General features: G+C 40.4%; 1 protein-coding gene across 3 annotated transcripts in view; it reads right to left on the reverse strand.

Moving 5' to 3' along the window:
* Positions 1-27,831, reverse strand: part of SATB2 (SATB homeobox 2) — a 132,929-nt gene that overhangs the window by 79,283 nt on the left and 25,815 nt on the right. For all 3 annotated transcript variants that reach the window (XM_015289411.4, XM_015289413.4, NM_001398236.1), the window contains one exon: positions 26,916-27,092. In XM_015289411.4, coding sequence (XP_015144897.1) covers positions 26,916-27,092 — 177 coding nt within the window. The remainder of the gene's footprint in view (positions 1-26,915; positions 27,093-27,831) is intronic.

The following is a 27,831-nucleotide window of genomic DNA, read 5'->3' on the forward strand; positions in this document are numbered from 1 at the left end:
GTGTCCAGGATACTAAGCAGCTTTTTGCAGATGCATTTCATAATGCTGTCCCTCCAAAGCTCAGCTTTGCCCTCCACCATCATGACAGTGCAACTTTCTCAGTACTATTATTCAATAGCCCCAGTGCCTGTAGGGTTACAGCACCCACTCCTTCACTAACGTCATCTCCACACAAAGCCCAACACACGGCATGTGCTCCATTTTTGCATGAAATTTTGGTCATTTGGATCACCTCTACTCTTAAAGCAAGACTATTCCCAGCTTAAACCCAGGAACATTTGAGCTTGCTCAGCTGCACAGGAGCAAAGGCTGCACCTCCTGCCAGGGACCAGTGGCTGTTGAACACCTGCAAAATCCAGACCACGAGCAACACAACTCAGGCGATTCCCTGGTCAAAGAGTTCTCTTCAGCTGTTCCCATCCATGGAAGTTTGCTTTGCTATCTCAAAACCATCACTCTTTCTTTTATTTTGGATAGCAGCCGCCTCCCACTCAGTCCCAGCCTCCCTGGACAAACACTGGCTGCTTCTCTGCCACCCTGCCTGGCACCAAGACCTCAGGTCCTATGTATGTTTCACTGCCTCCCAGAGAGCCAACGCAGGCTGCTGGGGACCTGCAGTATTTACAATCTCAGTCTTACAGGCTGAAAACTGGAACTTTAACATATTTGCCTTAGTTATTAAGAAACATGAATACAGGCGTACTCAACAGTCGGTACTTTTCTCTTCTGCACAGTATGCCTCTTTAACAGCCACAAATGATGCCTGGATCATCTAGCCCAAAATTCTGGACTCGGTAACTGTGTAGCCACCTCATGGCCTACAAGAGGCAGAACACACATAAACAGACCAGAACTTCCCACAAAAGGTTTGCTTTCTAGCCTTCTTAATATCCTCCTGCCAGCATAACACAACCACCACAAATGTGCCTCAGGCTGAGGAACAGGGCATCTGTGCAGACAACCTCTGAGATCATTTTCAGTCCTTCCCCTCCAGAAACCTTTCTTGGACTGCATATTGTGGCACTTTAAAACGGAGAAGAGAGAGAGCCAGAAAATGTTTTCCTTCTTTAGGGCAAAACTGTATCTGTTTTTAAAAAGATGCAAGTGCCCCAAGACTCCTTCAATTCACCCAGCTTCATTGCTTGGCTATAAGCCCCACATGGCAAGGCAGCCCACTGAGCAGGAAAAAAAGCACAATAACATGGCACTGAAATTGAATTCATAAAACACAATTTAAAGGTTATAAAAAAAAAAAAGCGTTGCTAATAGGACATTGTAGTGGCTAATAAGCTTAGAACTAAGTCTATGGACATTGTTTGGCCTTGTATGAATCTTAATATCCTGCCTACTCACAGTAACACAACTACAGAGAGCACAGAAATCTGGCTCAGACTGTAGAAATACAGTAGCCAACCATTTTTGTGTTGAGTCAACTACAAGTAGATTTGAAAATTCATGGGTCTCAAGTCCAAAGAAAAAATAAGGACACACAGCATGCTATGCTGCACAGACAAACCCCTAAACTAAATGCAGATTCATATTTTGGCCTATACAATTTAACAGCTTAATCTTCTTAGTTTAAAATTTGTGGTTTTGAGGGGTTTTCCTTATACTGTATACAGAACTACCAGAACGGCTTTTTACAGAATTACTACTTTTGGCTTGCCTTGTCTTTTTTTTTTCCTCCCACTACACATTCAGTTCTTGACTTTCACAAAAAAACTCCAAGAACAACAGAAGCACTGGTAGGACAGAATCTAACTAGCAGGGTGGGAAAACATGAATTGCTGAGGAAAAAGTGGGATTGAGGATTTCAGCTGGAAACCCCAAAGAACAGTTGCCTCCAACATGTGAAAATTTGGTTACCTCTGTTACCTCTGCAATTTGACTCAGAATTCTTTTCCTCTCTGGAGTTGTATTATTCTGAGTAAGAGCATATCCAGATCAGTGTCCACGGGCTTAATTCTAGCATCCCTAAAAACACTTGGCTAAGAACTGGCTTCACCATGAAGCAGAGAAACAAGAAAAACAAGCCTTGTATTTCAGTATTTTTTAAATTAAAACAATAAAATATATGGAAGCAAGATTTTCTATATGTAAACACGCATGCATACATATATTTAACATGTGCAGTACACCAGAGACTGAAGGTTTGTTCACCTTTAGGCCAAGGCTTTCTTCATAGCTCACAAAGAGGTAAGAAGCAAAGGATCAAATTTTTCCCTTCCTTTACAAATTGATCTACTAGAGAAAGACACAGAATATAATCTTTAAGGTTGCAATCTATCATTTCAAAATACTAGTTTCTAACTGGAGCAGCACTGTAAGTTCATGTACATAACATTAAACTCAATACAAATTCTTCCATTACTGACATCTATTTCTCTCAATAACCTGTTTCCTCATCTCCCTCTTTTATTCCAATGATGAGCAAAACAACTCTGCATTTCTGATAAGTTTAAATAAAGCTGTGCTGGTTACCAAACTATGCTAAATTTCCTACCAGCAGAAAACAAAAGAAGAAAAAAAAAAAAGGACTGTCCTTCACCGCTAGAGGAGATGACTCAGAGTGAGCAGGAACTGTTACCAGACTTGAAAAGAACAGTTTCCTCTTATACCCTAGATGAGCCCACAGCATGCTGAGATGAACCCAGATTTGTTTTCTTAGCCCACATCTTCCTAGAACTGAATCTATTTCCTTAAAAAGCCACAAGATCCTTCTTGGATCCTGTTAGCATTTTCACCCTTGCATTAATTTGTGAGCAAAAGACTGAAATAAGTTGTTTTTACTTTATTTATTTATTTATCAATATAAATTCAATGCGCTTGGAAAGGACTAGAAAGAGTATTCACACTTCGAATCTGAAAGCTTGAAGCACAGGCAAATCATACTTTAAAATATTTCCAGAAGTTTAGTGCTTCTTTATGTAGCAGTTAAGATTACCAAGTAATCACAGTATTTAATAGCTGTGGAGTTTAAAAGACTTTAACTGACGCTGCAAGACTCAATAAAGCCTCAAGCACTTGTGGCACCGCCAACAGCCACATGAGAGTGAAGACCTATAGTACCTCCTGGGACTCATCCTCTAGGAAGGAGCTATCAGTGCTTCCTGCCCGCCATGCTGGAAGGCAACACACCAGCACCCTCAGGCCTCTTTTTCTGTGGCACTGCAGACACCTTAAGACACAGGTTATCACAACAGCCCCAGGGATGGGTATTCTGGATAAATAAACTGTTGATTAATACCGAAACTCCTGTACTAAACCAACTTCTGTACCAGAATCCTATTCCTGCTGAGCTCAGTGCTCTCACCACTTCTTTCTCTTTCCTGAACTACACCTTAGGTTCAAATGGGAGGAGCTAAAAATCCATCATGGAAATATCTCAAGTGAAAAAGGCAAAACGACTGTCACTTCTAGTCCTTTCCCAAAGTTCTGGGTGTCTTGGAACCACGTAGCTTCTACGTTTCTAAGCAGAAGGGGAATCCAGAGGCCTGACCAAGGCTCTGGGGAAAAATAAATACAGATACACTGGAATGATGCCTTATTCAGAATCTGGTACTAATACTGGAGATTCTCTGGGATCTACCAAATACGCCATTCTACCATAGTGTACAGCCATAATGTTGCTGCCAGTTAATTCCACTTCAGAAATACACAGTAACTGACTGAGGACTTTAGCTAATAACACCACGGATAAAACTCATAATAAGACACAAATAAATACTTCCCAAAGTCTTATATGGAAAGAAGAAAACACTGCACGCACATGTACTCCTGAACACACAGCTGAACAACTCTCCAATAACCTAAACATATTCCCTCTCCTCTTGCATACAAGAAACCAGAGTAAACTTCAGCACTGAGGGAGCACTAAAGGCACAGCAAGCACAAAATGAAGAGAAAGCTTTGGGAGGCTTATCATTTTCACAATCTGACTGATTTCAAAGGTCACCCTTGAGGAAAAGCCTCAATCTGGTTTCTGCCGAAACAGTCATTTCCCACAGCCAGTATCTATTCCCTGCTCTTGGCACTCACTCAGGTGGTGGGATGTGGGTTGTACCGCGGGTATCTGCATCTTAATGAAAGTCTATTTTGCTCCCCCAAAGCCTGTTGTTCATTTGGAGACTGAATATTATCAGTTGTTCCTTACTGCGTGTCTCAAGATTGGTATAAACTACAAAGAATGGGAGATTTTCTGAGCGAGTAGAAGCCTTGTTACCAAAGAATTATCCAGAAATTCTGGGATGCCTGAAATACTAAAATAGTTCACACATCAAAACAAGTTGAAACTTGTTTCTAATTAGTACAGGGGAAAAAAGAGAGAGAGAGAGAAGCATATGTGGAGTGAAGAGGTTGTTCCAGCACTTCAGGTCTGCTACTCTCAGAGAACTGGCCTTTCTTTGTTAATTTGAGCTTTTATGCATGCTTTCTTGATTAGCAGCACTGGGCGTCAAGACCACTGCATTGCTTGTCACCAAATCTTGTCCACATAGAAATATCTGCTGCCTCAGAAATACTCTCCTTTTTTCCATTTCACATTTGAGTTTATAGGGCATGAAAATTCAATCAGAGAGCCTATCATCATTAAAATAGCTTTCATGTTCTCCAGATGATGGCCTTGGTTTACAGTTTAACTAATTTGCAAAGCTCTTGTAAAAAGGGTCCCGGTCAGTGTGACCTGGTAACACCATGGTCTAGATATAAAATATAATAGTGTCACAGTGTGAAAAGCATAATACAGGAGAAAGCTATTTTAAGTATTTAATAAAACTGATAAGCAGTGGATGAATCTCTAAGATATTGCGGGAAATGGCTTCTTTAGATACACTTTTCTAGACTTAACATGTTGTTTACAAAGAATTTTTGAAGTTGTTTAATCAAATCTTGCTGCAAATCAAGTTCTACCCAATCTTCCCAGAGAAGCTCAGGGACACGATTTAGCAGAGGGTTGTTAGAGGTAGGGTAGTATGGTTAGGTTGCGGTTGGACTTGATGATCTTTAAGGTCTTTTCCAACCTGAGCAATTCTATGATTCTGTGATTCTAGAAGAGTGATTTTGTTGCTTGTGGTCCAAAATACTGGCTTCACTGTTAACTCCTCTACCTGTTCTAAGGTAAAATATTTTTGCTGCATATCTGAAGTAGAGAACTGAAGATCTGGAGGTCCCTCATCCGGGAACATCTAAAGAGCGCTGTTAATTGATACAAACTGTTACAGTTTGCAATGGAAATACTGTCTTCTTGCTGTGGTAACATACGCTCTTAACAGCCACAAATCAGTGGTACCAAAATGAAGACACAAAGAACTCAAGCAGCTTTCATCCAGGTATGTAGAATACAAAAGGCTTCATAGAGTATCAGCTGTGTCTCATGTCATATTTAAATAAGAGGAATCTCGTGTCATCTTTCAAGTAAATTTTATAATGAAGGACAATATTAGCAAATATAACAAGGCGTCACCACTCAAACTTTAGGACGATCTTCTCAGAATTGCAAAGTTACGCTATTATCATGGCTGAGTTGTTTTCTGCCAGGGGAAGAAAGGGAATTTGCAGAACCAAAATCTCACAAGAAATAGTTAGATGTTCCAGGCTGATAGGATGACACTCTTCCTAGGCCTCAGGAGATAGAAAAAGTCACCATTCACTTCCTCAGCTAGAAAACTGTCTCCATTTTGTTGCCAGTCCGTTAGGCCTTGTGTAAGAAGTGAACACTTTTTAATTTTTAGCTTACAAATACATTAATAGGTGCTCTCTCCTGCTAAAACAGCTCAGATTTGTCTCAGCCCATAAGATGCTTCGAACCTCAGACGAGACTCCCACATGGCAGCAGCTTGGCCAGTCAGTTCCTGCTGCCGCCCACCCTGGGGCCACGTCCCTGCTGCCTCTGACCTCTCACCCATGCCACCGTGCTTCATCTTGGAACAATGGCCAGCCACCACCAAGCTCTACAGGAATAAATATCCAGACCGCAAACCTCTAACATCCCCTCTTCCTACCCCAAGACAACAACTTACTCTCACTTCTGCCTGAGTCATGACTTCTCTTCCCATCTACGTTCCCATGTATGTTACCCCCCCCCCCCAAAAAAAAAAAAAGAGGAAGAGGGCATCACTAAAGATGGCAATGATGATTTTGGTCTGCTGGGATGGGTGAGGGATGCCTGCTCCCCAAAAGCCCTCTCTGATGTGCCAAGGTCCCTGCCCCCAGGCCCTTTCAATCCATGTCAGAGCACCAAGAGGCAAGGCCCAGCTTCTCTAGGATATCCCAAGGAACACTGCAGGCAGCCCTGGCGGTGCCTGCCGGTCACATATGCACCTCAGTGTTAGCTGTCCACGCACATATGGACTATTCACAGGCTGGCTGCACAGACCCATCTCTCCCTGCAGTCAAGGAGAAAAAATATTTCATTTTTCCACTGAAATAACCCACTTAACTGCCATGGCAAATCTTTCTTCAGGGAGTCTCTTATGGATCAGTTTTACATATACATTGTTAACCACTTAGTGGAATAACTATTCCTATAGAACATGCACAATGCCTTTTAAGTGGCTGCAAATATTATATACGTAGCCATATAATGAGAGAGAACAAAGCAGCCTGTTTAAATCATATTCCTTTTACTGATTTTCATAGCAGAAGGTAGTAAAGTACTTGTAGGGAGCTGACACAATAAAACATGAAGTAAATTTAAAGGAAAAAAATATTTTAAAATGTAAATTAGTTTCTTTTCTTCATTTTTTTTCTCCAAGTAATGCCAGAAAATTCTTTGTATTTTATCTCAGAGCTTGAACATAAGTAGTCACGCTCTGACAATATTTAACCAATGAGTCTTCAGACATACGAAGTTGGTAAAGTCATTGTTTCTATTGCAAAAATTACCTACAATCCTTTTGCTCCTAAAACCACCCCCAAAAGACAACACTTCTTCTGAATACTCCCTGTGTAGCACAGATCAGCGGACTCTGGAAATAACAATATTTTGCTTCAGTGGACGAAAATCCAAGAGAGAAAGGGGGGGCAGTCAGTTCATGAAACCACAACTTGCATAACTGTTTTTGGTTACAAGAAAAACAAATCGACCGATAATTTCCTGGCAGATGAAGCATTACGGTCAAAGAGAATGTAAGAGTTTTATTCTTTAATTATTTAGCCCCATCCTTACTCCCTATTATCTTATTCTCTTTTTATTTTAAAAACTGTGTTTTTAAAGTAGAATTTCTCCTTTGAAATCTATCTCAAACAGGAAAAATCTGATACAGAAAAAAGAAATCAAGACCAGATCGACCTGAAACAACAAATTTTTAAATTCCATGACCCATGCCTTCCCTGCCGCTTCACTTTTTCTCCCAGCAGAAGTATTCAATAAATGTGACAAGGCTATTCCCGTATTTGCTCAGTCCCCCAAGGCCAGCCCTTCCCTGGCTGCCCTTCAGTGGGTTTGTTACTTGTCAGAGCCTCAACACAGCCCTGGTGGGTGAGTTTCCCAGGTGAGGGGTGAGCCTTCATGGATCCAAGTTCATCACTTGCCACACTGCTAATGAGACAAGTGCAGCCCAACATGAGGCTAATTGTCAGAAGCAATAATCTAAATTAAACTGGCCAATATTCAAGTAAAAGGTACAATTTAAAATATCCTTTTCAAATGAAAGCAGTCTCAGGAGTTTGTTTGTCTCAATATAGAATTCCAAGTTTGTTTGTTTTTTTTTTAAAAAGCAACACCTTCTACTTCCCTCTAAGGAACCAAAGTAATTATTTTTAATACAGTGACATATGTTAGACAAAAGTATTAAGGAGGGGGCTTCGTTCCACTTAATCTCCATGGAATTTTCCCTTATGTGATCACACATCTGAGCTCAGATCTTAACCCAAACAATGAGGATTTTTTTGAAATTAAGGCTATTAGCTGATGAGAAATCCTTTCACAAATAAGCCTGAAACAGAGTAGTTCTAGTGTGTCTCTCACGACATTGAGAAGCATAATTAAAACAATATGGAACAAAAAGCAAGTGTTCACAAAAACACTTGATAAAAAGCTTGAGTCAACTCAAAGCTCACTCGGCTTTAGCTGGGTCTTTGGGCTCACTACAGCTTCTGCCTGCCAAAAGAAATACAACTACCCATTTCTTCCCGATGGTTGCACCCACGGAGAGACCTGCTCCTTTTGCTTTCCCCTGCCATGATAATGACATGCCTGTTAGGATTTGATTGGGGTTCATATCATAGCCCGCCTTTGAAATAATTATTTTGTTAATTGTGAGAAGAAAAGGACTTAAGTGGCACCTCAAACTGACAAAACAACCAACAGCTTCCAGATAACTGTTACCTTCTGTAATTAAAATAATGTACATCATTTAGGAGAAAAGTTTAAAAATACCTTGGGGTAGAGTAGCTGAGGATATAATTCCACACAGGGAATCTGTATAATTTTGGTTGTAACCAGAGAGGAAAAATGTAGAATTTAAGATAGCAATTATTCACTTACCATGCAGAGTTAGCACAAAAAAGTGTATTCATCTAATAAGGATGAATGTTGTGGGTGCAATTATAGTGTTTTATGCGTATGTTTACCCATAAGAAATGATTGCAACATTTATAGAAAAGCAGCTTTGAATTAACTCTTTTCATACTTAAAAAAAAAAATTGTATTCTTTGTTATTTTTATGAAGGTAATAAAAGCTTATAAGTGGATATGAACCTACCTTTCAAAACACTCAGTCATCTATATCTGATCTCTGTACTAGTAACAATCAGAATACCATGGTATTCAAAACTCCTGAATTTTAGCCTTGAACATGAAATTATTTTAACATGGATAATACAGTGAAAAAACCTCTCAACTGAATAATGATAAACATAAGAAGAAAGAATAAATCTATACAAAATACAGGGAAAACCAGTGGATTCAAGTAATACTAGATGAGGAAAAATCTTGGCTCAGCCTTCCAAAAGAGGCATCTTTCTTTTTGTAAAACAGAGTTGAACTCTTCTATATCTCAGTCTAACAGGTAGCTGGCAACTGCAGCACATTAAAAGCATCCTGAAACAGACTTTCCCAGTTGCAGACGAGGATGCTGACTTGAGCTACTTATAAACATTTGGGAAGTTGCTGTTTCCCCTCTCAAAGATACCAAGTCAATGCACAATGTAAAATCTTTGTTACGTTACATTCCTTGGATGCACAGAACAGCCTACTGCCTACTCAGGAACATAAGTGGAATGTACAAGACGACACTCTCAGTGCACTAAAATGAACTCTGGAAGTTTAACAGAGTACATATTTAGCTCTTCTCACCAGTGCAACTAACTTAATCAAGCTGTACTACTAGCACCAGCCAAAGATGAATTCTCAAAGACCAACAGGCAGCGGCAAAATTGAGAAGATTCAAGAGCTCCAGAACCTTGATGTAGGCATTAAATCTGGGCTCTTGCTGCCCAATTCTTATGTGCAGATGAAACTGAACTGCAGGTAGGCAATTCCTAGGACTGTCAATATTGGCATAATGAGTGTAGAGCCAATGACCCATGCACACATTCAACCAGCCAAAAGTTGGCTTTACCGGTGCCCAGATGAAGTGATCAAAGAATGCCAGGCATCTGCCCCACCTAAAGGAAAGATGTCACTCACTCACCGAGCCAACCGAGTAAGGCTCCATGTAACATATTTACTAAATCCATATTTTATTTCTTTGTATATATAGTATTATTTTGATGTCTTTCTCCTTTAACATACACATTTCTCTTTCAGACTGGCAAAGTGGGCATTTTAGTCTTCATTTCTTCCCAGACTTTAACCAAAGGGACATAACACAGACCCACTTAAAAATGCAAGGGAATACTCCAATGAATAGCTATTATTGATGTAAAGATATAGAACTGCATGTTTTCAGCACTAAAAGCAAAAGATATTTCTGAGCAGCTTGTTAAATCAGACTAAAAATATGCTAGGCAGCATCCACTTTTTTAGTTCTTTTTTCTGAAGCATACTCCTCATCCTTTCATTGGGGATTTGAAGGACGACAATACCACAGTGAGGTCAGAAATGTTAAGTATTTAGTAAGGACACAGGGAAAAAATAAGGCAAGCAACATAAAGCAGCTTTAGGTATTTTCTTTTTCTTGCAAAAGAAGAAACTTACCATCAATGTCTGCTGCCTCCCTGACACTACACCTCCAACAGTCAATGAATAAAACACACACCAGACAACTGCAGGTCTGCTATCTGGAAGTAACCTAATGTTTCCTGTCCCAGTCCAAAGACACTGATTCCAAGAAGGCAAGATACCACGCAGTTACACTGGTCAGGTTTGTGAGGTTACGGTTATTTACTTCTGACAACTTAAGCCCAAACTGTAAGTACTTCCTACAACCTTAACAACTCAAGCATACAGGATGATGACCACTTTTGCTGGGTTAAGCAGCTGTTTACCAGTAATTAAAATAAAATCATAAAGCCATATTTGGAAAATCTAAAACACTTTAAAAAAATTACACTCTGCTCCAAGACCTAGCACAGTAATAGACTCACACAGGAATAGCTATTTCCTTGGCAAGATAGTGCAATAATGCAATTACTGCCATTTAATTAATTTATATTCTCAAAATCTGTCTCCTTACAATTTCTAAGTATTTCACTTGAACAGCAAGATAGGATTTTCTGCCCTTTGTTTGCCATGGCAACCCCTACAACAAATGGCAGTAGTCTATAAAAAGAGGGGCTCCGAGCACGTCTGTACACTTTGGTGTGATTTGTTTTAAAACAGGACATGGCACAGTGGACCTTTTCTATCCTGTGAGATGGAACAGAACACCGAGAAATCACGCTTCAAGGGTTGTCACACTCCTTGGCAAAATGAAATGACAGTGCTGTTAAGTCTGGATGTGATTACATGTATGAAAGGATGACTGCAAAACTTTCCTTGTACCTTTCTGGCTCTTCATCATACACTGTAGGAGGTTTTGCCATACAGCTGTTAACATCCTGAACAAGAAACACACAGCACACTTAACATTTCCTTTCACTTAGCTCTAGGCATCATCATGCAGCGGTGGCTGCTAAGGCATGCTTACCACTGGAGAATGAGACCTTTGTTTGCTCACCCCTGCCTGTCCAGGCAGAAGCTGTGCCGGGAAGCCTTGACCTCCAGCCCTACAAGGACACCGAGTAGGGTTAAGGGTAATCTTGACTCCTTGCTCATTCAGTTTCTCGAGCTGTTTGAAGCAATCATTACCAAGTCAGCTACATTTTGTGGTCATATTATAAAATGAATCATTGTTCAACAGTCCAAGATTGCTAAACTCATTTTATGTGTGGTTTAGAGTAGAGTCACTGGTTGCTTAGACCCCTTCCGAGCTGTGCTCCCTCCAGCCCAGTCACAGCAGGGAAAGCACTCGTCCCTGGCACTGCTCCAGACTTGGGATGGTGTAACAGGACAGAAATTGGCCTCTAGTACTCGTTCTCACAAGCTCCTCACGAGCCAGCCAAGATTTTTTCAGCCACTTCCTTCTGAAGGGATTTTACCTCAGAGAGGCTCCAGCTTTTGGGCAGCCTTAGCACCGGAACTGCTGGGAATTCAAGCATCTACGACTGCCTGCGTTGTACTCAGGTTGCACCCTCCAGGGCCTAACTTTGCCCTATGGGCTCCTATGGGTACCGTTTCTATTTTAAGAGAGCCTGTGGAATATTTTATGCTGGGATTTGGTAGAAGTGAATGAATGCTCCATTATTCACTCTGTGGTACGCAGTGGTCGCTCTCAAGTTTTACAATGCAGTACATTGCTGTAATGACATCATATGACATCATACATCTCCCATGACTTCTAAAGCCTCTGATGAATGGTCCCACATAACCACCTTGTTAATAAATGGAAAAAAAATAGTGAATCAAAGAAAAATCTTGTGAATTTATGCACTGTTTACAGGTCTACAGACAAGTACTAACCACCCCAAGCTTTATAAACAAAACACTTTACCTTCACTTCCAAAGAAAAGAAAGCACTGTCTTGATTTATGGATGCTGTTACACAGGGAGCCCAAATTTTACATGGAAGCCTCACAAAAATCTTCCTTCACAAAAATCTACGAATCTTAATTTCAAGTAATATTTCTAACATGTTTGCTGGAAAAAAAGAAAAAAAAAGTACTGCACATAGCTTGCTCTGAAAGTAATGCCTCCTATTTATTTCCATGGAAACTACAACTGCTAAGAGCACAATAACACTATGTAATTGAACAAATTTTCATCTACAAAACATTGTTTTTCAACACAGTCACCATCATTAGCTACGCTTTTTCACTAGCAATGAACAAAAGCCTGCATGCCACTCTTGTAAAAATCTGCAAAGCCATCTGGACGTGGCTTGCCATTCACATTGCCATCACCAGTACTGAAATGCACCATACACCGCCTTACTGTGCTCACATCCATTGTCTGGTCTCCAGAAACATTCAGCAAGCATCAACAATCATCAACAAACATCAATGGGGACCCATTTTCTCTGCATGGAGGAATTCAGTGACACACCTTTGCTTCATACGCCCTTCCATGTCAGATGCCATTTGGTCAGACTGCCCCTCTGCTGCCATCTGTTGCACAGCAACAATGTGTAACAGAACATTGGGGGAAAGGTTGAACCTTTACTTCTATACCATCAACATCCACCTCTGACATCATGGGCTGAGATAATAAAACAGGAAGCATTGCTTCCAGAGCAGCTCTCGCATTTCCTTTATTTCAACCAAGTATTCATGATATTTCAACCATAAATAGTACAAAAACACAACAAATATGTTTCTATTCTTTTAAAACTTTGCTACATACACATACATATCAGTCAAGCTAAAGACCAGCTTATCTGTCCTTGCCAAAAAGGTGGCTGTTTGCCATCCTCACCATCAGTCAGACACACTCAACTGAAATAATGCCGTAAGCCTGCTGTAAGATTCCCAACCTCTGGCTTCATGCATCTCCCTATTCTCTGTAGCTTTCTCCCTCCTCCTCTTAAGAAAAGTACTTGAAATCAGGTCAAGCCTTCTATTTACCAAAACAAACATGTCTCCCAAGTTTCAAACTTGGCAGTCCCACACTCTGAGGACACAGGTAATCCCTTCTCTGTGACTACAGAAGTAGGAGGATTCCTATGAGCAATGTCTATTTTGTTGTCCCAGCCTAAATGTATTTACATCTACATGGGTATTCACATAATCAAGCAAGAACTGAAACTCAAGCTTGTATGATATATTACAAAATAAACAACCAAAACAATCTGAAGACCATTAGACAAAAATATCCTGTAGACTGATGACTTTCATATAAGGAAAAATGTTCTGTATTAAATGGCTTTGGCCTGTCCCTCATGTAGCTAAGTAACTCTCCTTGGAACAGCTGTAATTAGGGTGGTTTTTTTGTTTGTTTGTTTTTTCTGTATTAGGACACAGCTGAAAAATTATGCGGACAGAACAGCCCAAACAAGCTCTCTGCAAAGCATCTTTGGTGGCTACTGATCCTCCACATAAATACATCTGAAGTTGTGTTACCTACTCAGTAATCAGCCTGCTTCTCAACAGGTTAGTTACTTCTTCACAAAAAAACAAGATTTGAAATGCAGCTTGAGTTACGCCTAGAAATAAAAATCGTGTTTCAACCTCCGCCCTCAACTGCATCAGTGGTAAACGAAAATTCCACTGACTTCAGAATCATTCAGATTTATTTACATCGCTGTAACTTAGAACAAGATTTCACTTTTTTTGTAAAGAATCCCTTGTTGAAGTACAGCACGAAAAGTGATTAACACCAGCAGCACTTTGTGCACTGATTTTGGATTGCACATAATACAACTGGATCCCTGTTTATTTTTGTATTTGACACAAAAACAAAGCTTTCCAACTCGCTTTTTGATCTTAAGACAGCAGTACCATAAAATTGTATTTAAGTTTCCACCACTGGAAGGAATAGTCAACCCTGAAGTAGGCAACTTACGTTAAGATTTCAAGGGTCAGGACATTACCTACCACTAATAGTCATTTCACTTCTGTTCTTAGTTCTTTCTCCTTAAGAAGCAAAGCCCCAAAGGAATTGTCAGCCTTGACTCCTCTCAGCAAAAAAAAGACGCGCTCATGGTGTGCACTTCCTGCATTGGCATTTCTCTTCCTTTCCCATCTCCTCACTGCCTAAATAGCCAATGCTTCATAGGACATTTAATGACAAGTTCTCCTTTTCCATAACCTTTGCTACACTATGGTAGCTCCCCTAAGCCTCTTTCAGCCCCAGTTTCCGTCAGGCCCTGTGATGTTCTGCCAGAGCATCAGCAAGATGCAAAACTGCATATGTAGTTTCAGGCAAATATCTAATCTGCTATTTTTGCAAGTTCAAATTACTGTGCTGCTGATAGTGGAAATGGAATAATAAGACGTTGCTCCATATCAAGATTCTTTTTTTTTTTTTTCTGGGAAGAATTAGAAAACATACGAATTGTCCTATAATATTCAGTGGTTTGCTGAGCATGACTATGGTTCAGCCACATACCATAGTGTATATATAGCCTTACAAGTTTATAACATACCGAGGTTTCTGCTTAATTTAAACTTGCTACTAGGTTCTAATATATAGCTTCTCTTGCTTTCCCCATCTCTGCACATCCCCCACTGACACTCAGTGCCAAAGGCTCAAAAATAATGAAAGAGTCACAGAAGGCCTGAGGCATCTTTGAAACCAACACGTATCCATGCACACCCACAAAGTAATGTGCTTCAGATAGCAATACAATATCCTAAAGTTACCAAACAGCTTCTCGTTTTGTCCCCAGCCAATTAAAATACTTGCTTTCTTTTCCTTTCCATGTTCTTATGCCAAAGACTGGGTCACGTTCACAAGCTTCCGATTTTCTTACCTTTACAGATTACATTTTTAAAGAAAATATGAAGTTGATTTCATCAAGAGACCCAGAAGTATGGGGAAGAAATTGGAAATGTCAAAAATTAACAATACTAGGCATTATACTTCCACACGGTTAATTTTATTCCAGAATAGCATGTAGAAGTCTGAACCACCTACCAGATGAGTTATTATACTTCTACTAGTGTTTTGGCACCTCCTCCTGTGCAAACGTAGTCCTTTTTTCTAAAAAGCATGCTGTATAAAAGGTTTAAATCCAGGAAATGCACGTGGAAATAATTGAGTACTTTGCTTCTAGATTTAAACTCGTGGCTTCTCACATTAGACAGTATTTTTGTCCCCCTCAACACTGCATCACAAAATGAGACATGTAAAATGACACTCAGTAGGTGCTTGATATCAGTGACCAGCCTTCTTCTACAAGGAGCTACAAGGAACACTCGCAATGCGAGACTTCACTCAAAGAGCCAATGACCTGAGCCAAAATTAGAACCTATTCCACCTACCGACCTGTGAACTCACAGACTGCATCTCACAACTGCTGCAGAAAAGTAACTGCTTGTTCTGTAAAAGACAAATGCTATAGAGATAAGTTATTTTGTCATAAGTCAATTAGAATCATAGAATGGCTTAGATTGGAAGGGTCCTTAAGGATCATCTAGCTCTAACCTCCCCACCATGGACAGGGTGCATATGTGGACTAGGAGCTGCCCATCTCCTAGAGAATAGGTGTGCTACATCTAAATTGTTACAATCCTAATTCAGCTATGGAGCTTGTCACATAGCCTATGGGGTGATGCAATAGTCGTGAATGCGGTTCAGTTAGCAGCAGCTTGCATACATATCCAGTTCCTGGATACATGGCTAAATAAAATCTAGACAAAACGCTAAGCACTCAAAGGAAACAAAGTACAGAGTGTCTATTAATTGCATGGGAGTTAGCACTGCCATCGTGTAATCCTAGGTGAAAACATGATTTTTTTTCTTTTCAAATGTATTGCGAGCTGTTAAAAGTCATTCCATTTAAACAACATCGCATAATTTCCAGACAACTGAAACTGTGAAAAAGCCTTATGGTCTTGTGTCAGGTCTTTCCACATTATTATGGTGCAAAGGCTACATAAATTTACCTCCTCCTAATTCTAGATTTTTTTAAAATATCAAGACAGTGTGTTTTTTTCCTTTCCATCTGCAGCTAAGATTTCTCCATCTCTGACGCATTTATATGCAAAACCAGAATTTAGGCATAAGAGATGCACATAAAAAGAAAAGGATTCAGAAGAAGTGAAGATGCACGATGGCAATTCTGTTGTGTAACAGACTTCCCTTCAACAAAACCCACACTGCTACCACCAGCACCAGTGTGCCACTTAGCACTACAGCGCAGCCCGGGCCTCCGTCCCAACTGTGCTTCACTCAGAGGGGGAAGGAAGGCAGCGGGCAGGGATTGCTCCGCCCCATTGGAATGGCACAGGTGCTTACTGTGGGATCAAATACGAAACTGAGCCACTCCCAGAGCAATGACATTGTGGTCACAAACAGCTTGGGAACACTTGCTCTGTTGGCTGTCTCTGTTTAGCTCTTTCCTTCTCCACTGTACCATACAGATAAGACACTTGCACAGCAATGAAATCCGTTAAAAATGGAATTTTGCTACACAGCTACAAAAGGGTAAAGAAAAAAAAATCGAATGTTTTACAACAAAATAAATATGCTATTCAAAAATGTTGATGGTAAGGCATAAGTAAAGACATATACATATATATATACATACACGTGTGTATATATATATATATATTTTTTTTTTTTTTAAGTGTGATCCACTATTCACCATAAATGCTGCAGTTTTCTCTCATACCATCCAAGCTGGACTGTGAAAGCTCTCTAGTTAAAAGTTGTTACATCTCTTTCCTACTTGCTTTTATCAAGTCACACGCTACCCTTCAGGCTCCCTTCTAAAACAATTTGTAAGCACACGTTGGGATTTCGACAACTTGGAGTCGGTATTTTAGAATCTGGAATCACAATCAGCTTAACAGAAGCAGCTTTCTATCAGTAAACTTCATCATAAAAGCAATTCTGGACAAATAAAAGAATATCTCTATTTACACAATATAAAATTAATCCCTGTAACAAATGTATTAATTTAACCCCTTTTTTTTCCTGTTACGAGCAGTATACTTGTTCCAGACCTTAAGAATTTAGTAGGATTTAATCTAATCTATTTAACTAGAACTTCAGTAACATTCTAATGGCCTTGGCACAAACACCAACACATTTCAGTACAAAATGGTAAATTTAATATAAAACATTTTAAACTTTTAGTGACAGAACAAAATTCCGTGGAGAACAGTCACGAAAAACAGATTTTAACAACTGCCAGTTTCTACTAAATTCTGCCAGATGGGTAATATTAAATCACCTTTATTATTTTATTATTATACTTCTTGCTGATAAATATCCCATCATTTCAGAAAAATACCTCCTGATTGTGTTTTATGGGTAGGCACACCCAAGGAGAGTATAAAAACGGGAACCACGGAAGATTCCTACAGAAGCCTTCAGGAGGGAAGGCAAACCGAACTGCAGCATCGCAGCACCCCAGTGGGTTACGTAGCACTAACGTGGCCTCAGCAGGAACTTCAGTTCCCTTTTCATCACAGAAATGCCCACCTCAACTACACCATCCTACATATCAGTCACGCCTTCCCACTATAAACCAGACTTTTAATGATTCACCTTTGTGCTCTAGACTGTGATATCTTTCACTTAGCTGGAAACTACTGCTTTTGATGCAGAAAGTCATCTTTGGCAGAGATGAAAACACTTTTGAGAGCAACAGGTCTTTCCTCAGAATACAAAATAAAAGTTTGATGCTTGATCCAAGATTTCACTGTTTCCATGAATGCACATACAGCATATTTCCTTTTGAACAGATTTATCCCATTCAGCACAGGGTTTTATTTTATGGAAGTGGCTGTTTCTTGTTGACTTGGGTTTCTTCATTTCACGGCAATTAGTTGTAAAACACCTCAAGATGCACTGTTAGAATGACTGCTCGACAAAGAGCACTTTGTGTCTTATTGGAAAATATTCAGACGCTCAACCCAAACAAATGGTGCCTGTAATAAAAATACTGCCACATATCTTCATTTGTACTAGAACAAATCAGTTTTATTTGTTCATTCTGCATTTTAGTGTCATAGGTCTCTTAGAAAAGATAAATTATAATTCCTTATGCAATTAGATATGAAATTAAGCCATCTTACTCTGCAGAAGAATTTATAATAAAGAGACCAGGTTCAACCAGTTTCACTGAAAATATTTTGATCGTGTCAAAAAAGGCAGCATAAAAATCTTTAGTGTTTTAACAAATTAACACTTGCCTTTTGGGTAAAGCACTGTACATGCTGTTAATCTTTTAATTAGGTTCTCAATTTCACATACCATTTATGGTAGGGGGGATTTTTAGTGACCAGAAAATGCAAATGCATGGTGTTGCCATGCTCTTTTAGGAGAGACTTCTGAAAATATTTATATATATATCCGCAGGTGCAGCCCTCTATATAAAAGTTCCATATTAATAAATATTCGTGAATATTACCAAAAGAATACCATTCTCTGTACTTTTAAGCAAACAAATACAGCATTCAGACACAGAAAAACACGTGTTCTCCACACTCAAGCCACAGAAAAAGAAAGTTATCTGTTCATAACACACGCAGTTTTTAGACCCATCATCAACATTTAAATATATGTAATAGATGCTGTCTGTATAAGTGGATACATAAATAGTGATGTTTGAAATATCACCTATGGAATATAAAATAAAGTGCCAATTTTCTCATGTTGAGTGCTGTACAATTCTGTTTAAACATCTCCTTCCGGGATGTTGAAAAGATCTGGTGTTATCTATAGCTCATTATTTGATGTGTTCCTTTCCTCAAGCATTTTGTCCATTCTCAGTTTCAGCAGAAAACAAACACTTTTTCACCCACAGACTATTTCATAGATCCTATAGCTCATGCTGAAAAAAAAAAATCTATTCAGAAAGGCAGACAAATTGCCATCAGTTAGCAATCCCTATGCCAAGGGACATTTTTAGTATGAAGCTGTCACTGTGGAAATAGGAACTATCTACTCGTTAACCCACATAATGATTTTTGTTAGAAAAAGGAAAAAGGCCAAAATGTGGCTAAGCGGCAAATATATTATAAAAACAAAGTATGAAAGCAATTTAGCTAAGCATCCTGACTGGCACACACACATTCTCTTCCTACCTTCCTTGTTTGAATTTAACTCTTTATTGCTAACTGCAGAAACAGACAGGTGAAGTTGAAAATGCTGCACATACACAACTGGGGAGCAAAAACAGATTAAAATACAGACCCCAGATCCCGGCATTACTATAGCTTTATTGCTTAACTGACAGCTACTTCATCCAAGAATGTATTGGTTTTTTTCCCGTGGATAAACCAAAGGTAGTCACTGACAGACAGAGTGTGAGTGATCCTCTGTAAGCTCTGCAGCAGGGAAAGGAAGAGAGTCTTTCTGCAAACAGCCAAGTAGCTCAGTGGGCAGAGGAGGGCATGCATGCCAGCTTCTCTCGGCCCAAGCTGGAATGTGAGCATTAACTGGAGCCGTAATCATACTAATAGGAATGACATCCAGGTGACCAGAACCACCTTCTGCTTATCATTTTCCATGCTGTGCATTTAGCCATTTCACCTCCTATAGATTCCTGATGACAAATAAAACAGGAGGACAGATTGCCCCCATATAACATTCTACAGGCAAAAAAAGATGCAAATGTAAAGATAGCTAACTATCATCGAGTTCATGTACATTCTGGTTAGGGCCAGGATGACCAAAGTTGGATATCTCTTCCACAATGCTTCTATGTGGTAGTAAGCAACTCAGAACTGACCTCCAAAGAGAGTAAAAGTGGATGCAGGACGTGAGACTTGCCCCTGTCAAGGCAAGGAAAGCAGCAGCTAGAGCAGAGCCCACAAGGAGAATGGCGGAGCAAGGCCGTTTGCAGCTGTGCAGAAAGCATCCTCTTCATGCCACAGATCTAAAATGTTTTCTAGGCCCTGTTCTAGATAAGGGCAGCAGTATCTCAGCAGACAAGAATATCTTAGAAGAAAAAACAAATATAAAAAAAGCTCCCCTAACTTGTGTGAAGCACCGCCAGGCTCTGCTCTCCTCATATGCTACTGAATTTTTGAAGTATATTTAGCTTTTTAGCTACCAGGCTGCTAAATGCACTTCATTTTCCTTCTCTCGACAGGGAAAGACCTAGGCTAACCTAATTTATTCCCATTTTCAAATACAGCACTTTATCAAATTCATGCAAGAAAGACAATTATTTTGTTTTAAATTAAAATGAATAAACATCATTTCCCAATTTTCCTCAAAAATACCAGTGGTTCGTGGGCTTGTGGGCTTAGCTGAGAGGTTGGGAGGGGGCCAAGAAAAATCAGAATTTATTATGAGCTGGTCTGGGTTTTTTTTTAATTGAGTACATACAGGCCTTTCGGAGAGAGTGCCATCTTTATTTTATGCCAAATTATTATAAGGGTTGCTGTGACAGGGCAAATCAATACATAAATGAATAGAAATGATTTTTAAAAAGAAGTCTGTGGCTCAATTTCCCCAGCATTTCCTTACTGGCTTGTAGAACAAGCACAACATATGAAAATATGTCCTTGAAGAGCGTGACGCATGAAGAAACTGCAGCGCTGCCCAGTTACCCTCGCATAGAGCCTGCAGCACGCAGCAAGTGGGAAGCACGACAGACCACGGCCCTCATAAAACAGAGGCATGGATTTGCTGCTATGGCCTCAGCAATGTTTCTCAAAAACAAAGCGAGAGAGGAATCATTAAACGTTTTGTTCCTCTCTATCTGCGACACAATCTGGGACTTATCGGTTCCGAGGATGGAAGAAACAAACTACAGGTACTCCACTGCCACGAGCTTACCACAGCCCAAAGCCAGCACTCGGATGTGACGCACTGCAAAGTACTTGGCCTAGAACACTCCTCACAGGCAAAAGAAGCCTCGGACAGGCAGGACACAAAGGTAAGGGGCTTCCCTACGACAGCCCAGGCTCATTCTGTCCCCTCTGTCTCCTCTCTCTGTCCCTGTTTCCTGCTTCCCAGCCAGGCTCTACCCAGGCACAAACCGCAAATGAGATGGAAAGCAGCGTCAGAAGTGCTGAGCTGGTCTGGGCTGAGTTTGGGTACTTGCCTCTAAGCTGTTCAAACACCAATAAATTACCCATTTACTTATACTACCCAGATGTTTGCCGTCTAGAAAAATAGATTATTATTTGTGGAAGGTTTTGTTCCATCAGAAGAATCCTGTAAATAATATATTGGGATCAGAAAGCCAATACCACATGGCACACATCAGTACTGGGCCGGTGGTGGGGAGAAAAAGGAAAGAGTCCTCTGACCACTATTGAAAAGTTAAGAACTTCCATCATGAGCTTATCAAAGAATGACAATTCACTGTAGCTCACACGTAATGCTATGGTGGACAAGGAGGGTGGCAACCTGAAAAATACTGGGTTCCAATCTTCTGTTCCTATATGTGCACAGAAATATATATCTGCGTAACTTACATGTATATAAGTATATAATAAATAAATTATTTTATAAGTGTTATATAGTATATACTATCATATACTATATAATCTATACTTATACTAGAGATCTAAATTACAAATGTATGTTTCTTATATAGAAAAATAAAACAAGGAATCTCTTCCATTAATTATATATTTTAATATGATATCATAATATTTCCTTTTCTGTCACAAAAAAATCACCGTTTAAGTACACCCTACGAATACAAGCAGAGTGGGTCTCTATCTCTCCTTTAATACTTCAAGATTTCTTAATAGTTACAAGCGGTATTAAGAGAGAACACGTGGGCTATAACTGAAATGGCATGAGAAGCTGAACCTTCAACAACAAGTGTCTTTCAAATCCTATGTCAATTACGCACTGCAATGCCTACTGAAAAACAAAGCAGGAAGAGGCTTTCAGCGTTCTCACTGAAGTCTGACTTTGTCTCTCAGCTCCTGTAATTGGGTTTCACTTGCAGTTGTCATGAAGTTTTGTAGGGCAGACAAAACAGTGATTTGCTAGTAAGCGTCTGTATATAGGGAAATAAATAAATACTTGTGCTGTACTCAGACCAATTTCTTTAAACATCACAGAGAAAGACAAAGAACACAACTCAAGCAGTGCACAATTCAAGAAGGAGCTGCTTTTACAAGGACCGCTTTGATCTGAATGGCTGAGCATTACTGCAAGAAATCCAGTCTACTCAACAAACCCAGAAAAATTTGTCACTAAATGTCCTGTCTGAGTTTACTGTAGGATGCCTGTTAGAGTTGTACCTCACATGCTTATTACTCCTAAATGATTATAGAGGGGTCTTTCACAATTTCACCTCCGAAGTTGGAAAGAAGAAAGACAAGCTTACCCATAAGAAGCATCCCCAGGCAAGGTGGGCAAAAGGGGATTGCTGAATAAAGAGCTGTTAAGGATGGAACAAGACTCCTCTGGTGAACAGAGCCCTGAAGAGGGCTGGGCTGGTTTCTCTTCTACTCCTTAAACCCTAGACTAAGACGTGTTTGATTATACAAACAGAAAGCCACAGCTCAAACATACAAATGGCACCGGGCACTTGGTAAGGAGGCAGAAGATCCTGGATTATAACGCCCTTGAAATTTATTGCACAGGAAATACCTGAACCCAGGTTTCCTCTCATCTTGTTCATACTGCTATGTTGCGCCTGCATTAAAAAACAACTTATCCTATCTTCCCATTTGCAGCAAACTTAGCTGTATACAAGCAGCACAAGTTTTGCAGAGTTTAATTACAATTTTTCTGTACCTTTCTTGATAGAGAAATATAAAATCAGTTTGCACGTGTTCAATACAGCCCCCAGTTGGTATGTCCTGCCTTCACCTGACATTCAGTTGGAAACTACTATGGTCCCAGAGGCAGGACAGATGAGAATATTTCATAGGACCTTTTCTTATTAACTTTCTGCTTGGGCCCTCCCTGAGCCTTGCTCTTGAGGAGCAGATCGCAGCCAGTAACACCACACAGCAACAACATTCAAGATGTGCAACCCAGGCAACTGTTCTACTAGTGCTCCATTTACTACCCATAATGCTACCCACAGACAGTCAGGGCAGGCACTCCTTTGCCCTGTCAGCGTATCCAGCAGCAAAACCTTGGAGTCGAAGGCAAAGTCTTCTTTGATGAGCCATTAAGCTTTGTGAGGCTCTGTAGACAAGGTACACCAGTTTTGTGTACGCTCACAACAGCTAGCAGGGAACTAATCAGAAGAGAAAACACTACTTTATTTTTCATATGGATTCTAAGAAATTGGTAGAAGTGTCAGACTAGCACTGCTCTTCCTCAGCTTCTCAGTGGGAGAGTCGGCTTTCACAGCAGGTCCCAAAGCTTCAGACTGCTCCCAAAGTACTTCAGATTGCAGCTACCTTCATACTGCTTTGGTCTCAGCACTCAGTCCCTACCAGCTCCCCCCTCCTGCACAGCTCACTTAGAGTACCACACCCAACAATAAAAAAAATAATAATAACAGAAAATAACTTTCAAAAAGGCACCAGGGTGTGCAATTTTGATTAAATTACACACGGAACAGGTGCCCTTTAAAAGCATGACTCTTTTTCTCACCAGAAGGCACATGTAGCAGGTTCCCTAGTGTCAGGTGTAGACTCAAGTGATGAAAGAAAAATACATAAATGTTGATTAAACCTTTGTTGCCATTCACACCACCAACTTTCACACCCCAGTGCCAAGCTGTTAACAAATTCCCATTCTGTTCCAGAAGACTTTTCACAGCTCCTGTCAGAAAAGGGAAGTTTCACGAGGGCAGTGCTTGCTGGAAAAGTTTCTGCACTTGCCACCATCAACAAAAAATGTTTGCAACCAGCTGTTTGTGTAATAAGTGCATCCTGCCCAAACTGTGGGGGAATAAAAAGCTTCTTCCAGCAAGGCATAGGGCCATCTTCATGTATATCTCCCAGTGCGTATTTGTTTCAATATATCCATGCTCAGACTCCTCAACTCCCCGGGGAGCTCAGCAGCCCTGGGCAGGCCCACAGCAGGGCCTCCTTGGACACACGTTCCCCTCCATGTCACGTCTTCTTCCTGGCACGCACTCTGCAGTGCAGTAGGCGACGTGAGATGGGGCCCTACGCACAAATCGCGTACCACCTGCTTGAGACTCAGCAGGGCTGTGCGAATGCTGGGGTGAACTGCAGCGAAGGCGGTGTGAAATTGCACAGCAGTTCTCTCTTCTGCCACAACTCCATTTTTCCCCCCACAAGTAGCTCTTATCTGACACCGGAGACGTGGTTCTTTAGAATGCACAAACACAAGAAGAGTCCTGTGAGATGAAGTGAACACTGGTTCTCCTTTTGAGAGTCAACCAAAGAAATAGATGTGAAAAAACTACACACTTTCCTAACTCAATAGGTGACGACTATTACATACTAGATTAAGATTACTGCATAAGCAGCCTTTACAAAACAAAGCTTTGACAAGTTCCTGTTTACTTTGCCCTAGAGGACATGAGGAGACCTACTCATGACAATGCTCTGAACAGCTCAAAGCTTCACCATTTTGAGAAATGCACCTGAAGATCTCCAGCTTCTCATGCAGATCCTGTAATTCAGCTGATCACAAAGCATAAAGAAGAACTAAGTGGCTGTTTATCAACGTATATTGCTAAATGAAATCAATCCCAACTAGTGGAACAGAAGCAGACTCTTCCTATATCCAGGATGAACAGAGCAAATAGCCTTATAGTTGTCCCTCTTTTTCCTATCAGAAAATTGTGCTCCCAAATAAATCCCTTATTAAAGTATTTAGCAGCATGTTTCTGTAAACACTGGTTGACAGATAATAGCCCAACATTCTAGATTTTTTCTCACGAAACTGGTCAGTCTCAGATACCCATACCAGCACTTTGCCTGGACCTCATCTCTCTGCTTGCAGATAGTAGCACAGAAGCAAGCTATTTCAGAACACGCTGCACACTTCAGTTTTGTATGCTAAAATCAGCATGTCCTACAGTATTTGCCCAGGAAGTATAAAAGACATCAGAGAACTGGTCCTTCAGTGTGAAGCTAAACACGCTGACCAAGGAAGGGATTTCATTTCTGACAGATGTTTGAAGTAATTTCTGTCATTTCTAAATATTATACCACCTATGGTACAATATTTAGAAATATTTTTTCTAGTGGAAGGCAATTAAAGACAAAAGTGGTAAAGTCTTTTCTTTTATACTAATTGAAACAATTAGAGGTTCAACTTTGATTTTATAGATGAGATGTTTGAGCACAACACCAAATAACAGATTACTAGCTGAACCTGCTCCCTGCCGAAGCCTGTAGTTTAAAAACGCAGTGGCCTCCTCCCTGCACAGTGACTAATTTCCTTTGTCATTCAATCTGTCTCTACTCCTTGGTATTCTCACGGCAGAGAGATGCTGCAAATGCAAGGTTCCCCAAGTGAGATGCTCAGCCAGTGTGGATCACTGCACTGAGTGGCATGCCTCCTCAGAGCAGGTTTCCTGCAAAGCCCATTCCCCTTCATAAGTGCCAAGACTGAAATCTTGGCCACTGAATGCAGCGTGTTCCACATGTTAGCTCACAACATGTTGAGCAACTGTGTTAACTGAGATGGATAGTGCTGTCAAACAGGAAGCTGGCTCACCAGGATGGAAACAGTGGGATACACTGACCTTTTACATTTATTGGGAAAAAAAAAAGGAGGGGGGGGCAGGGGGGTGTCCCTAAAACAACATGAAATGTTTCCTGTTAGAAAACAAAACAACTACCTTCTCATACAGCATTTATTGCTGTATTGTATAAATAAATAAATACATTAGAGCTGTGCATGAGCTCTGCCGGTAAGCAGATCCTGAGCCTCTCTCACAGAGCAGAGAGGCTAACAGAGGAAATGAATCATTATCACCCTGCTTGGAGAGAAGTTTGTACAAAGAGTGCTGCGCTATTAACCGCTGCCTGGAACTCCTGCATTCAGCACTACCACTGTTCCCTCTGTTTGCACATTCAAATTTCTAGCTATACAAAGTGACTAAAACCAACAGATAAAATCCAAATCCCCAGGCAAAGCTACTGTTAAACTACCCTAAACTGCAGGGGTCCAACTGATGACATGAGGATGAAACAAAGTCACAGGCTTCTCAACCAAAAGAGAAAACAATGAAATAATCTCGTCAGCACAGAAGTTTCTTGAAATGGGATATTCATTTTGGAAAGATTTCTCCTGCTCCCCCACCTCCTGCCTGTCTCCCCCATTAATACAATTTTAGGTTTTATGCTGATATTTGGGGTATAGAGAGGAAAGCTTTGTTAATTTTAAGATTTCGCTCCTTCTGGAGAATCACTTTCAAATAGAAGGAATGGCAGAGATTTACAAAGCACTCTGCAGCAGTATCATAGACGAGCAGAAACAAAAATCAGTTTGCACATTTCACAGTATGGCTATCGGCCATTAAGAGAACATGTATATATAACCCTGTTATATTCAATACACTGTTTCAAAAGTGAAACATTATAACATGCTGTTCAAAACGGCCCTGATAGAAAGAGAAGTACTAGATACCATCTAGCCCTACGCTTAGAGGTTCTACCCTGCTCTTCTGTGCTGATTTCCTCAAAGCAGCAACCTGCCTTGAGATACAGACCAAATGTGCTATGAATACGCTTACTGATCATTATCACCATATTTAACACTTCAGCGAGATCCAGCAGCTAATGCTTTCTAGGCAGGCTAACAAGGTAGCTGTTGTTCTACACCTAGTTTAAGATTAAGTAATCAATACAACCGATTAAAACACTTCCAAGATTTGCCACCGATCTTCTTGCTTTCTCCTTGCACTGAACAGCCTCAGGTGCACTTTTCTGTCAGCGCAGAGAAGGGGGAAAAGAACTTTACTGAATACCTTGTGCCTGAGCCGCAGAGCTGTGGGAATACCCCAGAGCCAGGAGCGCTGTCTCCACCAGCTGGCTAAAGAGCACATCTTTGCGAACCAGAACGAACTCAGCATGCTCTTCTCGATTATCATATTCAAGAGAGGCATCCGACTGCTCCACCACACAAAAGACTGGAATCATCAAACCTAGATGGAAAAAAAAAAGAAGCCTGTGAGAGAGGAACAAGAAATGTGTCATACATCTCTGATAAAAGCTTTAATTTAAAACACCTCCTAGAAGGCTCATTGTAAGTGGATATCGGCCTTTCCTCCCCAAGGGATAGCTTTTGTTTTCTTTCCAAGGGAAATACTGAAGTCTCATCACTTGACTCATTTACAAACTACACTAAAAGCTCCAGAGAATACAATTTAGGAACAAAATAACAGTCAGCATGAGGACAAATGAGATTTTTCTACTAAGACTTTTTTAATACCGAAGAAATTTTCTACAGTTCCTTGAATGTCCTATTCTTGCAGGTCAGGGCTTTTCCACACAGACATCTGAAAACCTGACACGTAAACACCACTCTCCTGCTTCTCTCCACACAGTGAGTGCCACGGAGATATTGTCTGTGGCTAGCCCCATTTGCACTTCTTGGACTGACTAGGTGAATTCACACATTTCCAGACCATGGCCACCCTGCTCATTCTGCAAAGTAAACACCCTTGCATAGATTTTGCTGGAAATGATAATTCGGTGGTGTTGGCAGCTAATAGACCAGCAGCCCCAGTGAAGCCAGCAGTGTTCTCCCTCTTAATGTATAAAGAGAGTGAGAACAGCTCTCTTAGAAAGAGGATCGAGGATGAGGGTGAATCACAGAAGTAAAAAACTCAGGGAGTGTTCTGGATTCAATTTCATCCTCTTTTATTGTAAATTTACTTTTGT

This window comes from Gallus gallus, chromosome 7 (genome assembly GCF_016699485.2).
Source record: "Gallus gallus isolate bGalGal1 chromosome 7, bGalGal1.mat.broiler.GRCg7b, whole genome shotgun sequence".
NCBI lineage: Eukaryota > Metazoa > Chordata > Aves > Galliformes > Phasianidae > Gallus > Gallus gallus.